The sequence below is a fragment of the Hevea brasiliensis genome, chromosome 5, assembly GCF_030052815.1.
Source record: "Hevea brasiliensis isolate MT/VB/25A 57/8 chromosome 5, ASM3005281v1, whole genome shotgun sequence".
In the NCBI taxonomy this organism is placed as follows: Eukaryota; Viridiplantae; Streptophyta; class Magnoliopsida; order Malpighiales; family Euphorbiaceae; genus Hevea; species Hevea brasiliensis.
Genome location: NC_079497.1, coordinates 113175648 through 113189734, shown reverse-complemented (window position 1 = coordinate 113189734; position 14087 = coordinate 113175648). Strand labels below are relative to the sequence as shown.

The 14087-nt window shown below is 31.8% G+C and overlaps 1 protein-coding gene across 6 annotated transcripts in view; it reads left to right on the top strand.

Moving 5' to 3' along the window:
- Positions 1–821: 821 nt before the first annotated feature.
- Positions 822–14087, top strand: part of LOC110662662 (protein SHOOT GRAVITROPISM 6) — a 28561-nt gene continuing 15295 nt past the window's right edge. For 2 of the 6 annotated variants that reach the window (XM_021821708.2, XM_021821707.2), the window contains exons 1-25: positions 831–1043; positions 1140–1230; positions 1309–1363; positions 1465–1596; positions 3283–3354; positions 4168–4258; positions 4365–4460; positions 5165–5243; positions 5323–5386; positions 5803–5906; positions 6091–6196; positions 8670–8759; positions 9287–9364; positions 9556–9623; positions 9704–9803; positions 9898–10020; positions 10699–10788; positions 10938–11003; positions 11183–11281; positions 11374–11448; positions 11856–11915; positions 12407–12496; positions 12673–12794; positions 13568–13697; positions 13817–13896. In XM_021821708.2, coding sequence (XP_021677400.2) covers positions 1004–1043; positions 1140–1230; positions 1309–1363; positions 1465–1596; positions 3283–3354; positions 4168–4258; positions 4365–4460; positions 5165–5243; positions 5323–5386; positions 5803–5906; positions 6091–6196; positions 8670–8759; positions 9287–9364; positions 9556–9623; positions 9704–9803; positions 9898–10020; positions 10699–10788; positions 10938–11003; positions 11183–11281; positions 11374–11448; positions 11856–11915; positions 12407–12496; positions 12673–12794; positions 13568–13697; positions 13817–13896 — 2201 coding nt within the window. In that variant the 5' untranslated portion in view covers positions 831–1003. Of the gene's footprint in view, positions 1044–1139; positions 1231–1308; positions 1364–1464; positions 1597–3282; positions 3355–4167; positions 4259–4364; positions 4461–5164; positions 5244–5317; positions 5387–5802; positions 5907–6090; positions 6197–8669; positions 8760–9286; positions 9365–9555; positions 9624–9703; positions 9804–9897; positions 10021–10698; positions 10789–10937; positions 11004–11182; positions 11282–11373; positions 11449–11855; positions 11916–12406; positions 12497–12672; positions 12795–13567; positions 13698–13816; positions 13897–14087 lie in introns of those variants that run through there. The other 4 variants (XR_009148994.1, XM_021821709.2, XM_021821710.2 and 1 more) reach the window with 4 other exon arrangements.

The following is a 14087-nucleotide window of genomic DNA, read 5'->3' as shown; positions in this document are numbered from 1 at the left end:
AAAAATATAACTATAAATAATATATATCATAAAGGGTATTTTTGGTAATACTGACGTTCTCTTTTTCCACATTTATATATTATATAGATTATAATAAAAAATTATGGATAGATTAATAATTTTTAATTTTTATTTATTAATTTTTTATTTTAATTAATTATTTTTTATAATTAAGTATTTGTATAATTAAGAATTTTAAATTTATATAAACTTTAAAATTAAAATTTTAAAATTAATTTAAGTAATAAAATATAAATATAATTAATTTTAAAATAAAAAACAATTTGAATGAAACTAATATTTTTCCTTTATATATTTACATATGATATAGATTATAAATAAAAATATATATTATAAAAATAAAAAAATTAAAATATTTAGTATTATTAAATAATAAAAATTATATATTAATATAACGGTGCCTTCTATAGTTTTTTTTTTAATTTATAATAAAGTAAAATTATTTTAAAATTTTTTAAAGTTTGTGTATTTTATCTCACATATTTTATTTTTCATAAAACATTAAATTAATGTTAAAAAAATATGTATTAATATAATAAATATTATTTAAATTAATAATAATTGAGATTCTTTATGCTCTTTGTAAATATATTTAATAATTTCAATTATTATTATTTTAAAATAAAATTATAATCATATATATTTTAATTTTTATATCATATTTTTTTTTATAAATTTAATATGTATTTAATGAAAAAATAATTTTATTTTTTTAAATAAAAAGAATTATTGTAGTTATTGGAATGTCTGTATTCTCATCTCAACTATGCGGTTTGCTGAGACAAGATCAGAAGAAACCTGGAGCCTGGAGGTGGTCCAGTTGCCAACTAATCATGGGAAAAAGCCTGATAATTAATTAACAAATGAAATAAAAATTAATAATTCAATTCACATTCCCATCCATCAATTCTAAAACCCTTTTCTCTTCTTCTCCTCCTCCTTCCTTTGATATGCTATTTTGATCTCTTCTTCTCGAGTCTTCATGGCTTCTTCGAGCTCTGTAACCTCAATTCCTGCTCCAGGCATCGTCAATTTCACCTTCCCATGTTCAAGTTGCTTGTTGTTTCTCCATCTGACATCTAATTGATTGTTTTGGTTTAACGTTTGTTATGTTGCAGAGGCCATTCAGGTTCTGGTCTCTTCCCTCGCGGATGAATCATCCATTGTCCGTGAAGCCTCCATGGCCTCTCTTAAGGATATCTCCTCCCTGTATATGTCTCTGTTGTTGTGTTCTATATGTATATATTTTTAGTTCTAAGTCCAATGAATGTGGAATTGTTGTTGTAGGAACCCGCTTCTGGTACTTGATTGTTGCTCGGCGGTTTCTCGAGGAGGACGTCGAGTAATATTACTATTACTACTCATCTCTGTTTCATTCTTTGTTTTTCGAACCCGAATTATGGAATATGAAATGTAATTGAAGCTTTTTATGATGGGTTATAGCGATTTTGGAACGTGGCTGGGGTATTTCAAGTAATGGCACTGGGAGTGCGAGCATTAGATAAACGAGATGTTGATCCATCTTATATGGCAAAGCTTGCAAAGATTGCTACTACCGAGATGATCTCCTCCAAGGTGCATTGCAGTTCTCTCTACTTCTTGATTGCCATTTTTTTTTCGTTGATCAATCAGTTCTAGACTTGGGTTATATTTTTGTTGGAGCAGTGCTTGATTTTGGTTATTTGCTATTTAGATTGTCTGAGCTCATTTAGCCCTCCATTACTCTCCTTCATGGTATGAGTCAGCCTGTAGAACATTTTATGATCTGTGGGTATTCATCAATAATATTGTGCTTTTCAGTGTGTCAGTTCCAAATAATTCACATAGTTTAGTTTGTAGATCATAACAAGAATAAATTTTATTTTATTTATACATTAGAAAGGTGTGGCTTGCTGCTTTCTGCAATTAGATGATGGTTTATGGTGATTCAGAAATTAATTTTAGGGGGGTGACCTTAAAATTTTTTTGGCCTCTTCTTAAAGGAGTAGTCACTTTTCATTGGAGTTAAAATAGTAGTTTCTAAATTTTGAGAAACTATTTTCATAAAATATGCATCAATAATTTTATTTTAATTTATAATGTTTATTTCTTAATTTTACTAACTTAAAATTTTATTAGTCCACAATTCAAACATAAACATAATTTTAGAAGTAATAACTTTTATGAAAAGTTTAATGAGTTCACAATTAACACATTCATATAATTACAAAAATAAACTACAAGTTAAAATTTATTAAAAATTTTCATCAAAATCTCTATTCATTCATACTAAATATCAAAGCTTAATAAAACCCCTATAAATGAAATAGTCAATTTTAAAAATGTAACTTGAGGTCTTAAGCTTTTAAGTTCTTAAGGGTGTATTATAAGCATATTAGCAATTATGATTTGTTATTTTAATGGCCTGTTTATTTTGATTAAGTTCGAATAATGAAATGGACCAAGATAAGATTATGAAGAACAATTGAATTTGTATATCGAAAGAGAAAAAAATTAGGCTGGAATGAGGGTAACATTAATCCAACTTGGGGCAGCATTAATCCACATTAATATAATTATAATATAATCTTAGGAAATTTTGTTTTGGCTAGGGGGGCCCACTGCCCCTGCAGGGCCCCCCAAATTCCGCCATCGTTTATGGTTAAGAGGAGATTAGGATAATTGCGAATGAATCATAGACCCTTGTTCTTTTTTAGCAGCATGTTGTGGCGGAGAAAAATGTTGCCTTCATAAAACATGTTCCAGAATTTTTTTTTTTTAAATTTTTAAATTTATTTATGTTGTACTTGCATTAATGTTTTAATGTTCTCTACTTCTCTTCAACATTATTTTTTCTTCATTGTTTATGTATTATTTTCTCATTCTGGGAAACGCTCCATGCTCCTTCCTTCTCCCTTTTTGCCATTATGAGGTGGGGATGGCCTTTTTAACTTTTTTTATCTGTAAGATTCTCATTCCTGTTTTATTGATGTATTAATTTATGAATATGTACTTTTATATGGACAATCATTAGGCCTTCACTAGTTCACTGGCAACCTAATAAGGTTTAGAAAAATGATAATCTCAGCTCAGCTACCATGTTGGCATTTTCTGGTAGATTGCTTTATTATTATTATTATTATTATTATTATTATTATTATTATTATTATTATTATTATTATTATTTATTTATTTATTTATTTTACTTGTACATCTCTTCTTCAGTCAGTCAATATATTGACATCCTCACATTATTTGTTGTTTTGATTCTTCCTGGAGCAGGAGCTCAATGCTGACTGGCAAAGGGCTGCAGCTGGCCTACTTGCTTCAATAGGCTCACATTTGCCTGACCTGGTAAGTTTCTGTAAATCAGAAATTCTTAGGTTTATGTGAAATTGAATACACATCTCTTTTGACTTTAGAGATTCTTGAAAGACCAACAATGGCTTTTGTACTGTACTCCTTTCTTTCCTTCTATTTTTATGTATGAGGAAAACTTTTTTCCTTTTCATAAATAATTAAATTGCGTTAACAAAAGTTGTCAAATGAAATGCTATATGTGAATGGAACAGTTCAAACATTGGATCTAAGGAGTACAGTTGTTCCTAATAAACTGTAAAGAGATACCATGAGCAACAATTTTGGACAATGTTTGCTAAACCACATCTTTTATTTTTTTTCTAATTAGCTACTCAAGTATTCTTATTTTGCTTTAATTTTTTCCGTTCTCATTTTGTTTTGTGTTTTTAGGTTGGTGTATGGTTGTTTGATGCTTTGAGCACTTTTTTTTTTCTTAATTTTTCCTCTTCACATTTCTTTTGCATTTTTAGGTTGGTGAACTTGGTGCATGGTATTTGCTTACATGTGCTACTTACTATCTTATCTCATCTTTAGTGGTTATATATTCACATGGTTGTGTCTAAAACTTCATACTGAGTCCTTTCAGTTGTTATCATTACTTTTCATCTATTGTATGAAACTTTTGACACCTTTTTCCCCTTTGGCATGCATATCTCATGATGGATCACTCATTCTTGACATCAGCTAGTATTTTTTCTCTCCTCTCCCCCCCCCTCTCAAAAAAAAAAAAAAAAAAAAAAGAACACAAAAATTCTGGGTTTATCTCTTGTAAATTTGTGATAATTATTGCTCATCTTTCTTTGACAGATGATGGAAGAAATATTTCTACATTTATCTGGGCCTAGTTCAGCTTTGCCAGCTATGGTTCAAATACTTGCTGACTTTGCTTCTGCTGATGGTTAATAATCTAACTTCCATTTTGTTTGGCTTTCAATAAATGCTTTTGGGCAAATACAATTGAATGCTTAAACTGAAGTGCTTGTTATACTTTTAATTCATTGAAGCTTTGCAATTTACTCCAAGACTGAAAGGTGTACTTGCACGAGTTTTACCTATACTTGGAAATGTACGGGATGCTCATCGGCCGATATTTGCACATGGTAGGGTGACTTTTGTTTGCCATTTTATTTTAACATAAGTAATTTAATCTATGAATATGATTGCTGTTAGTTTAATCCTTAAATTCCATCAACACATTTTGGTTCTGATTATGCTATTTCTTGGATTTGCCATGAATGGAAGATCTGCAAGTCTAATTTTGGCATCAGGCATTCTAAGTATGGTTGAACTAACTTGACAGCAAATTGTGTCAAATTAAGCAGGCCTATTTGTTTGGACTCAAGTGAATTTATTTTATGATTTTTTACTTATCTTTAATCAAGAGAAGATAAAACTTTTTTAGTTTGTTATGGCTACCAAATCAATTCTCAACAGACAACTTCAAAGTAATTTAGACATGTTTCTTAACCTTTAATCCTCATTGAAATATGTAGATTTTTTAATTTCATGTTTACTTTTTATTGTATCATTGTATCAGATTTTCTCTGTCAAATGTGTAGAGCAATTTGGTTGAAAGATGAATTGTTAATATGAATGGGTATTTAACAATTATCAGCTTGTGTGAAGCGTTCCATTTTGGGTGGAGATTTGACTACAAACATCTGTTGAGTTTCCTTAGTGTATTCTAGAATATTCATCTTGTACACTTTTTGGGTGTGTTCACTTTAGATTCTTTGTTGCATTTGCTTCTGATTTCCCACTTCTAAATTCTGAGTGACTTGTGATACATGCTATTCTTTTATAGCGTTTAAATGCTGGTGTCAGGCTGCTTGGCAGTATAACATGGACTTCCCCTCACATTCCCCTCTTGATGCTGATGTCATGTAAGATCAATATCTATTTGCTGCTACGTTATAACATACCTCACAATCTCATTTTTTATGAAAATGTCATTTAGTGCAGGTCATTTCTAAATTCTGCTTTTGAGCTTTTATTGAGAGTTTGGGCAATTTCACGGGATCTTAAGGTATGCAAAATAGTTCCCCATTGTCCCATATTTTATTTTCCTTTTAAATCTATTTCCTTCGTATTCAATTATAAAACCTTGTATTGGTTATTTATATTCTGCTGAATGCACTTTCGTTTACAAAAATGGAGCCCAATTGCATATTTGGCATTCTACTTTTGATTGGTCATGTTTCTCTCTATGGCATTTAGATTACATATCCTTGCGTAGAAACACTATAGGAGTTGAATTAGCATATCTGCCCTCTGTGTATATGTGAACATATATGTGCTCTTTTTTTTTTTGGGGTGGGGGGTGGTGGTGAAGTGGTGTTTTCCATGAAATATGTTTTTGATTTGGTGCATAGCATTGGACATTATTTTGTTTTCTTTTGGATTTTGCTGTGGGATGACTCTCTAGTTTCTTATTTGGGACAGGTCCGCACATCTTCTGTTGAAGCGTTAGGTCAGATGGTTGGTCTTATCACCCGGACACAACTAAAGGCAGCCTTACCAAGACTTGTCCCTACTGTATTGGAATTGTAAGATCAATATTAATCTATTGTTATTTTAACTAGACATTTTATTATCATGCCATAATTTCTTTTCTGGTTGCTATTATGAAATTGACTTGCATGAAATACGCTCATGTATACTTTAATGTACCCAGATGGACAGTGATAAGTATTATGTTGAGCTTTTCATTTTTTCTGCTTTGCTACTTAGGTATAAAAAGGATCAAGATATTGCCCTTCTTGCAACATCTAGTCTTCACAATCTCTTGAATGCCTCGTTACTGTCTGAAACTGGTCCACCATTGCTTGATTTTGAGGTAACGCACACATTGCTTTACTATTTGTACTCATTTTTTCAAAAACAATATCATTACCGCTACTCCCTTTGTTGAAATTTTGTTATTCTCCAGTTTTTCTACTTATCAAGGAACCATCAATTTCAGTGCCTCCCATTAAAGATGATTTTACAGAGTCACCTAAATGCCATAATTTTTTAGAAATTGAATTGGACAGATTTTTAAGGATATCTCAAAATGGAAGGGGGGACAAAAGTATTGGGGTGATAATGTAGAACCGAAAGAAAATATATCACATAAATGAGCGAATCATACTCTCAAATTATTTAATTCTCATTGTCAAATAACAAAAATCTCTAGAAAAATACCCAAGTTACATAGGTATTTATAAACTAATAACTAATCTTACTGCTACAAGGGTTGGGAATCCCAAAAAAGGAATATATTAAACCAATACTAACTAGGAAGTTCTAAACTTACCATAACATTTTGAATATTCCTAATAATAATAGAATTTCTATAGTTATAAACTTACTATAACATTTTAAATATTTCTAATAATAATAGAATTTCTAAATTACCGAAACGTAAATTTCCTAGACGATCTGGACTAAAGATCTTAATTTCACAATTAAAAATTAAATCAAAATAATTCCTGAATCTCATTTTCCTTCTCTGCATCAAGCAGAGTCAGTCATGTATATATTTGAGCACAAAATGTCATATGGTAATTAGCATAACATAAATAGTCATTTATGTGTTATTTATTGTATGGTATCAAATTTTCTCAGGGATAAGTGTGATGAAACTTGAGTGAATTTTCATGGTCTCCTCAATGTATTTGGAGATGTTTCTTGATGTAAAATGGAGAGGTTTTAGTGGTAGAAGAGATGCTAAAGTCCTTTGGAATTGCAGTTTCTTTGTGATAATATGGACCTTTAGGATGGAAAAAATGCCTCAACTTTTAGGGGCTAGACTTTGTCCTTTAATATGCTGTGCGACAAGTTGGTTCTCTTGGCTTCTTTGTATGCTTTTGGTCGAGTTTACATTATGATTGTAGGGCACCACTACTTTTTAATTGTTTGTTTCTTTATTTGTTAGTTACTTTGGGAGGTAGCCTTATCCTCTGATAAGGACTTGAGTTCAGCTTGTAGTTTGGTGTTTTTCAAGAAAACTTCTTTTTTTTTTTTTTTTTTTTTTTTTTTACCATAAAAATTTTAGCTTGATGAAGCAGGTTTTATCTACCTTGTTTTGCGGTGATGGTGAAGGTCCTGACTACCTCAAATGCATACCCACCCAGTTTGCTTGCCCCACATGACAATGATATATATATATTTTTACATTATATCACAGGATGAATGTTTTACATATTAAACAATATATTACTTATACTTTTTGTTTTTTAATAATTCCCTGCCTAGTTTCCCTCTCAATGCCATCCCTGTTGTTCAAACTCTTGTACTTTGTTCTTATAAATATGATTCCCTTGCATAGGCTCTCATTCTTTACTGATTATGTTTTGCAATGGTGTGCCTTTATTCTTGATTACAAGCAATATTCAAAACTTGGTGAGAGGAGTTTAATTTGAATTGCACTGTAATTAGGCTGTGAGACAGCTGGATGTGGAGGTGTAGTATGTTTGTACTGGGAAGTCCTTTTACAACTTAAACACTATAATATAAATATTCATGAGTGATCCCTAATTCTTAAGGGAAAATCGCTCTTTTTACAATTTCATCCACATTTGTCATATACTTTTCATGGATGAGTTTAAAAAAGATGTTTATTTCTCAACTAAGCATTGTCAAATGGGGTTGATGAAAGGAGCAATTATGATCTATTCCTATCTTCTAAGCATTTATATGACTTGGCCATTTTAAACTTGAATTCAGTTCCTCAGAATATTTTTTTATTGCACTATATTTTCTCTCTCATTATGATGGGTCAGCAATTCTGTATCTTGCAAGCTGCCTTAGTTTTTAGTAGGAATCTTAAGGGAGACCTCCTTGTTCAAGATTTGATTCATGAAGGAAAAACAACATTGATCATGTGTTTGAGTTTTTTTTTTTTCAATTTATTTTTTTATTGAATGAGACTGAGATGGCATGGAGGAAAGTAGTATCAAAGGATTTACAAGTTTTGGATATTGATGCGGAGAGCTTGATGGTTGAAAAGAATCTATATGGCTGACTCCAACTAGTTTGGGATTAAGGCTTAGTTGTTGTTGTATTTTTATTGAATGAGGTTATCTCCTGAAAATGATGCGACATATCAGCTCTTTGATGTGGTGTTAAAAAGGTAAGGGTTTCCTCCGTTAAAGCAAATGTGTGTGGATAAAGAAGTTAGTACATGAGTTCATCTAGTGACATCATGCTTTATGTGTTCTGTTTTGATCAATTACAGATTGTTACTGCTCTTTCATTTGGAAAATAATGTGTTGTTTGTCTATGAATTTCAAATTCAATATTGAGTTTTCTTTCATTCTATATTGCAGGATCTCACAGTTATTCTATCAACACTTCTCCCAGTAGTTTGCATAAACAATGATAGCAAAGAGCATTCAGATTTTTCAGTGGGATTGAAGGTATGTATATGTTGAACATACTTTTTCTGCACATTGTTTCATTACTTGAGTATGTGAAATTTTGTTTGCTGTTGCCGTTGGGTCCATTATTTTTTGGCTAAATACATCATTTTATACCCAAACTTTACCAAAAAAAATCTTGTGGTACCATAAACTTTTAAAATGTCTAATTACACATCTCAACTCCTGCAAATGTCCAATTACACATCTTAACTCCTATAAATATCCCATGATACATTTCAACTCTTATAAAGTGGAATTAAGATACCCTTCGGATCCTAGTCAGCAAATTGCCATGTCAGCAAACCGAAGGATATCTTGATTCCACTTTACAAGAATTGAGGTATATCATGGAACGTTTATAGGAGTTGAGGTGTGTCATGGAACGTTTTAAGAGTTCGGAGTGCCACAAGATTTTTTTGATAAAGTTTAAGGGTGAACTTATATATTCTAACTTAATTTTTCCTATGAACTTATATATTCTAACTTAATTTTTCCTATCACATTCTTTTATCTTTTTTGGTCAGACCTACAATGAAGTTCAGCGTTGTTTTTTGACCGTTGGCTTGGTATACCCTGATGATTTGTTTGCATTCCTTCTGAATGTGAGTATAATTTTCCATGCTTAGTAGTTTAGAAAGAATTAATCATCACCAAGCCAGGACTGGAAGTTAATTATTGTCTGTTTTCATTTTCAACTAAATGGATTTAATATATTTTATTTCTCTACTAGTTCAGAAATGGTACTAATATTTTAATGTAATGCTTGTTCCGTTTTTGTATATTCTGCTACCAGAAATGCCGATTAAAGGAAGAGTCTTTAACTTTTGGTTCACTATGTGTTTTAAAGCATCTCTTACCAAGGTTATTCCACTTCTGCAATTTGAAATTTTTAACCCTTCATTGTTCCATATGACCTTACCTGTGTATGTTTTCATATGGAGGTCATCTGAAGCTTGGTATAATAAGAGGCCTTTACTAGTTGAGGCAGTAAAGTCCTTGCTAGATGAGCAAAATTTAGGTGTCCGAATGGCTTTGTCAGAGGTAAATTGAAATAGATTACTACTTATAGTTCTACTACTCATAAAATACTGATAGTTTGTCTTCCTAATTTGCAATTTTGTTGCTTTGTTGGTAGTTGATTGTAGTTATGGCCTCACACTGCTATTTGGTTGGTCCATCTGGGGAATTATTCGTTGAATACCTTGTGCGCCATTGTGCTCTATCAGATGTTGATAGAAATGATCCAGAGAACTCTAAGGTAGGTTTTGGGTTGAGTTTGCTCCATAACTTTTAATGTGAAAAAATGACTGGAGGTGATAGAAGCATGAAGAAATCCTATGACATTTGGCAACAAGAATCACCCAAGTGGATAGTTTAGAGAGCACTTAACAGTGCCTAAGAATCTGTGGGTCAAGTTTGAGACAGATGCCTGATGATATTTTAGATTATGGTATGCGTAAATTACAGAACCCACCTGACATTTAGTAAAGTATACATTGGAGTCCTTACTTTTCTTTAACTGAGATTTATATTACTTAGCTTTTTAAATTTGCTAAATTTTTTAGCAAGTCATTTACATTTTAGTCCCTTACCTTTTCATCCTTCATCTTCTAAAAGAAACAACTTTTTAGTCTCTTAATTTTAAAGTTTTATGGATTAGATAATTGTTCTATTTGAAAAATCGGGTATTGAGGTTATTCAATTTTAAAAACCTAGGACTAAAGTGTGATATTTAATGGAAGGAATGCATTGTACTGAATTTAAGAAGTCAAGTATCATATAATCCATTTTTAAGAAAGCAAGTAATCAAGTTTGTGTTTTGCAAAATGTAAAAGGGTAGGGGTTTGTAATTGACCCTTATGTTCTTTTTTAAATCTAGCTAGTCAGTTAACAGTATAATATGCTATATATATATTTATATATATTTTTTACTCAGGTGAAGTTAGGGAGATTTTGTCCAATAGAGTTGCGAGCAATTTGTGAGAAAGGCCTTCTTCTGATAACTATTACAATTCCAGAAATGGAGGTATATGATATTTTCTTTACTATATTCACTGGGTATTGGCCCAGATTTCTCTCCGTGGTGCTAGGGATTGGTTTGCACTCATATGGTTTCATAGTCTCTTAAATTAGCAAATAACTTTTATGTTTTATTCATATTTTGATTTTCTGCAGCATATTCTTTGGCCTTTTCTATTGACTATGATTATTCCACGGGTTTATACTGCTGCTGTTGCAACGGTAAGTCCCATCAGTCATCTAAATTTCTCTTACCATATTATGTACTGAAATGATGTAAGTGCTCAAAGTTTATCATTTATTCTAATGCATGCCTTCAGTTTGTGCATCCATTTTGTGTTGGAAGTGGCATGGATTTTACAATTTTTACAACTCTGAATACGTTTATGCTGCTATGACAGGTTTGCAGATGCATCTCAGAATTATGCAGGCATAGATCTTCTAATATTAGTAGTATGCTTAGTGAGTGCAAAGCTCGTGCTGATATTCCAAGTCCTGAGGTTGATCTTGTCTATCATGTGGTTATTTTTTATTTTGTTACCAGTTTTATGAATGTGCAAGTCAACTGTCGTTTTGGTGTATTTATATTCAGGAGTTGTTTGCCCGCTTGCTGGTGCTTTTGCATGATCCTCTGGTGAGGGAGCAGCTGGCTACTCAGATTTTGACAGTATGCTTCCCTTATCCTTGAGTAGTCTAGATCATTATTTCAAAATTTTTTAGGCAAGTGAGGATGAACAAAATTGAGCTGTTGTCTGTACTTCTTGACTGCTATATTAGAAAAATAGATATACAAGTTCTTTGAAATCAATGGGTTTAGAATATAAATCTATAAATCTGTGTTAGGTTTTCTTGTTTTCTTTTTGATTTTGACTACTTACACTGCTAATGAGTTTGTGTTATTGATGCAAAGTTGTGAACTTTAAAAGATTAAAAATGCAATGAAGGGGGATTTTAGAGATGGACATAGGGGAATTCAAAATTGTTGTGTAGCTTAGGCTAACAAATTTCAAATTGTTAATATTTTTTATATTTCTGAAAAAATTCAATGTGATTGACTTGTTTTCATATTTGCAGGTCCTTTGTTATTTGGCACCTCTCTTTCCAAAGAATATCAACTTGTTTTGGCAAGATGAGGTATGCCATTATGAAGTCATGATTGAGCTTAGATACAAAGTTACTTTTATGGTGGTAAATGAAATAATCTTGGGAAACTATTTAAACAGGAAAAAATCTTGAGAAGCAAATAAGCATGTTGAATTCAAGTATATATTCATGCAATAAATGTTGAATACATGTTTAATTTTCCATATGCTTTGCGATACTTAAGGACAGTGAATATTTGAACATTTGGGTAAAACTTGCTTATTTCTTTGCTTATTTGTCACATGGGATGGTAAAAAATAATTACTGTAATATTCCAAAGATTTATTTGTACATCTTGACATAATATCCTATCTAGTTCTGTATTGTTGGACATTGGTCATATCACTTTCTGAATTGTCAAAATGTTTTGCAATCAAGCAAATCATTTTCACTTGCTCTTGTCTTTTCTATACTTCTCAAAGCACTTGTGAAAAATGATTTTCCATAAAATCTAATTGATTTTTCTACTTGGTAAGCTCTAGATTCCTAAAATGAAGGCATATGTTAGCGACACAGAAGACTTAAAGCTGGATCCTTCTTACCAAGAGACTTGGGATGACATGATAATCAATGTAAGATTCTTTAACATATTAAAAAGCCCTTAAATTCCTTCTTCGCATTTTATCAGGACTCTTTATTGCATAATGAAGAACATGTCCTGCCAAAAGTTTCCTTTTACATGCTGACAATCAAATGCACAACAAAATTATAGGATTTCTAATGTGCCTCTTTTCTTTTTGGGTGACAGTTTCTTTCAGAATCCTTGGATGTGATTCAAGACCCTGATTGGGTGATCTCTCTTGGAAATGCTTTTACAAACCAATATGAACTCTATACACCAGATGATGAACATGCTGCACTTCTTCACCGGTATTGATTTCTTGAATATGCTGTCTTGAATTGATTCTTTAGAACAGCAATAATGAGAACCCAACACACCACCCACCCCCCCCCTTCCTTTTTCTTGTCCTTAAAGAAAATTGCACTTTTATGTTTCTTGCTTGTACTTCTGTTTTGATTAGGATAGGATGGTTACCTTATCATCCATTCTTTTTGTTTTGCTTGTACCATTTCTGTTTTGAACTCGTGTATTAGTCCAGTTCAAAAAAAAAAAAAAAAAGCACTTGTGTCTTAGTACTCAAAAGTCAAAAGCCTTATCCTAAATAGCATGGAAAATTGAACAAGCCTTCCCAATTTGTAATACTGACTTTGATTTAGATATTTTGTAACATGCATGCCATGTCAAAAGTGCATCGATAGTTTGTTTGATATGTGTATATAACATTTGAATACAACTCTTTTATGGTATCATATAAGTAAAAGGCCATTCTGGGGTGGATGCTGTAGAATTAGAGGTGCCTCTCAGAAGGAAATATTCTGTAATAGCTGTAGCATATTTTACAGTTGACCAAAAACTTAACAAGGTTGTGTGTTTGTGTGGGTGTCTGCCATGCATGTCTTCTTTTCTTGGCTGATGCTATTTGATTAGGGTGATTTTAGCTTTTAGATAATGTTTAGAGACTCAATTTTTATTGGTGCCTTCATAAATTCCCTGAAGATTGCATCCTTTTGCCAACTTGTTGATTGCAAAATCTTGAATTGTATGGGATGTATTTACAGTTGTAAATTCTTTCATATTGCAGGTGCCTTGGTATGCTTCTACAGAAAGTTGATAACAGGGCATATGTTCGAAATAAGATTGATTGGATGTATAAACAGGCTAATATTGCTATTCCAACCAATAGGCTTGGTTTAGCAAAAGCCATGGGATTGGTATGTTTGATATTGGAATTTCTTGATAGTCTTCGCTCATTTCAGGGGAAGCCCAAGAACAGTAAAAAATTGCAAATTTGTTTTGCCATGTTTAAAATTCCAGCTTTTGTTTCTTCCAGGTTGCAGCCTCCCACTTAGACACTGTGTTGGACAAGCTAAAAGACATTCTGGCAAATGTTGGGCAAAGTATTTTTCAAAGGTGAATGTTAGGCTTCAAGGATAGTCTCCTCAACAAGATCCACCACTAACTTCAGTTGTGTGATGCAGATATTTGAAAAGAATCTTATCCATTTATTCTATATCTGTTTTGGGATGAATACCTTCTCTTTTTAGCTTTTGTTCTTTATGGTCTATGTTTCCCCTTGCATGATATCTTTTCCTCCTTTCTAC